This window comes from Cyprinodon variegatus, unplaced genomic scaffold (genome assembly GCF_000732505.1).
Source record: "Cyprinodon variegatus isolate N-32 unplaced genomic scaffold, C_variegatus-1.0 Scaffold189, whole genome shotgun sequence".
NCBI classification, from domain to species: Eukaryota; Metazoa; Chordata; class Actinopteri; order Cyprinodontiformes; family Cyprinodontidae; genus Cyprinodon; species Cyprinodon variegatus.
This window is the reverse complement of record NW_015150642.1, coordinates 1,016,076-1,017,377: the sequence shown is the minus strand read 5'-3', so window position 1 is coordinate 1,017,377 and position 1,302 is coordinate 1,016,076. Positions and strand designations below refer to the sequence as shown.

Below are 1,302 nucleotides of genomic sequence, written 5' to 3'. Positions count from 1 at the left end.
AACATTAGCACTTGTTGTTATCACCATGCTAACATTAGCACTTGTTGCTATCACCGTGCTAACATTAACCCTAACTGCCATCACCATGCTAACATTAGCACTTGTTGTTATCACCATGCTAACATTAGCACTTGTTGTTATCACCATGCTAACATTAGCACTTGTTGCTATCACCATGCTAACATTAACCCTAACTGCCATCACCCTGCTAACATTAGCCCTCGTTGCCATCACCATGCTAACATTAGCACTTGTTGTTATCACCATGCTAACATTAGCAATTGTTGATATCACCATACTAACATTAGCAGTTGTTGCCATCACCATGCTAACAATAGCCCTTGTTACTATCACGATGCTAACATTAGCCCTCCCAACAATGACCACTCCTGTCTGTTTTCCAGCAATCAGAGGCAGTTAGAGTTTCTGCTGGTCAGTGACCACAAAACGATGGTAAACAAACCATAGCTAGCTGCTAATATTGCTAACACGTCTCCACATTAATTTAAATAGACACAAGTCAATAGGTACTAATTTTCCCCATGTTTAATGTGTGCTGTATTCATACTCACAATATATGAGTCATATGTGTGTCATTGCTAAATACAGTCTTTATGTTCAGGTATACATATTTTATGTATATTATGTATGGTGTTTTGCACTGATTGTTATTTGTATTCCTTTGTAGAACCAAAGTAGATCTACAACAAAACCAGACATCTGCTTCCGTGTCTTTTAACAGGGACACATTCCATACACGTTGCCGTTCTAAACCAGCTAACTCCTGGAGAACAACTCATCTCCTTCTTAGGTACCCTCAGGGAATAAAAAGGGTATGAAGTATTCCTTTTCTCCTTTAAATGCTTAAAAATGAATTTAAAGACCATTTTAGAGGCAAAACACCAGATTATGACTCCTTTAACATCCATGTTTACACTGAAATGTCATCATTTCAGTGATTTTATCAGTTGGGTTTATTTTTTTATTCTACTTGATGTTTGGGTGTTACCACCTTAGTGAAAGAGTTGGGCTGAAATACCTGGGTTAGCATTAGGCTATGCTAACCCTTGGTATTACTTCCCTTCTTTCGGGTTATGGTAACCATCATCTTCATCAGCAGAGTTCAGCAGAGGCTGCTGGGAAACTTACATTGTCTGTGAAAACGACCCCGAGCTTCCAGATCTGGTACTTCACATCGATGGAGTTGAGCCTGTTAGGGGACAGAGAACAGGCTGGGTGTGAAGTAAACTATAACCTTCAAACAAATGCATGAAGTCTTTGAAATGATGCAGCTTAAGCTGC

General features: G+C 39.2%; 1 protein-coding gene across 1 annotated transcript in view; it reads right to left on the bottom strand.

The window, feature by feature from the left end:
• ryr2 (ryanodine receptor 2 (cardiac)) overlaps window positions 1-1,302 on the bottom strand; it is a 250,576-nt gene that overhangs the window by 19,491 nt on the left and 229,783 nt on the right. Inside the window, exon 103 of the mRNA XM_015379302.1 lies at window positions 1,150-1,210. Coding sequence (XP_015234788.1) covers window positions 1,150-1,210 — 61 coding nt within the window. The remainder of the gene's footprint in view (window positions 1-1,149; window positions 1,211-1,302) is intronic.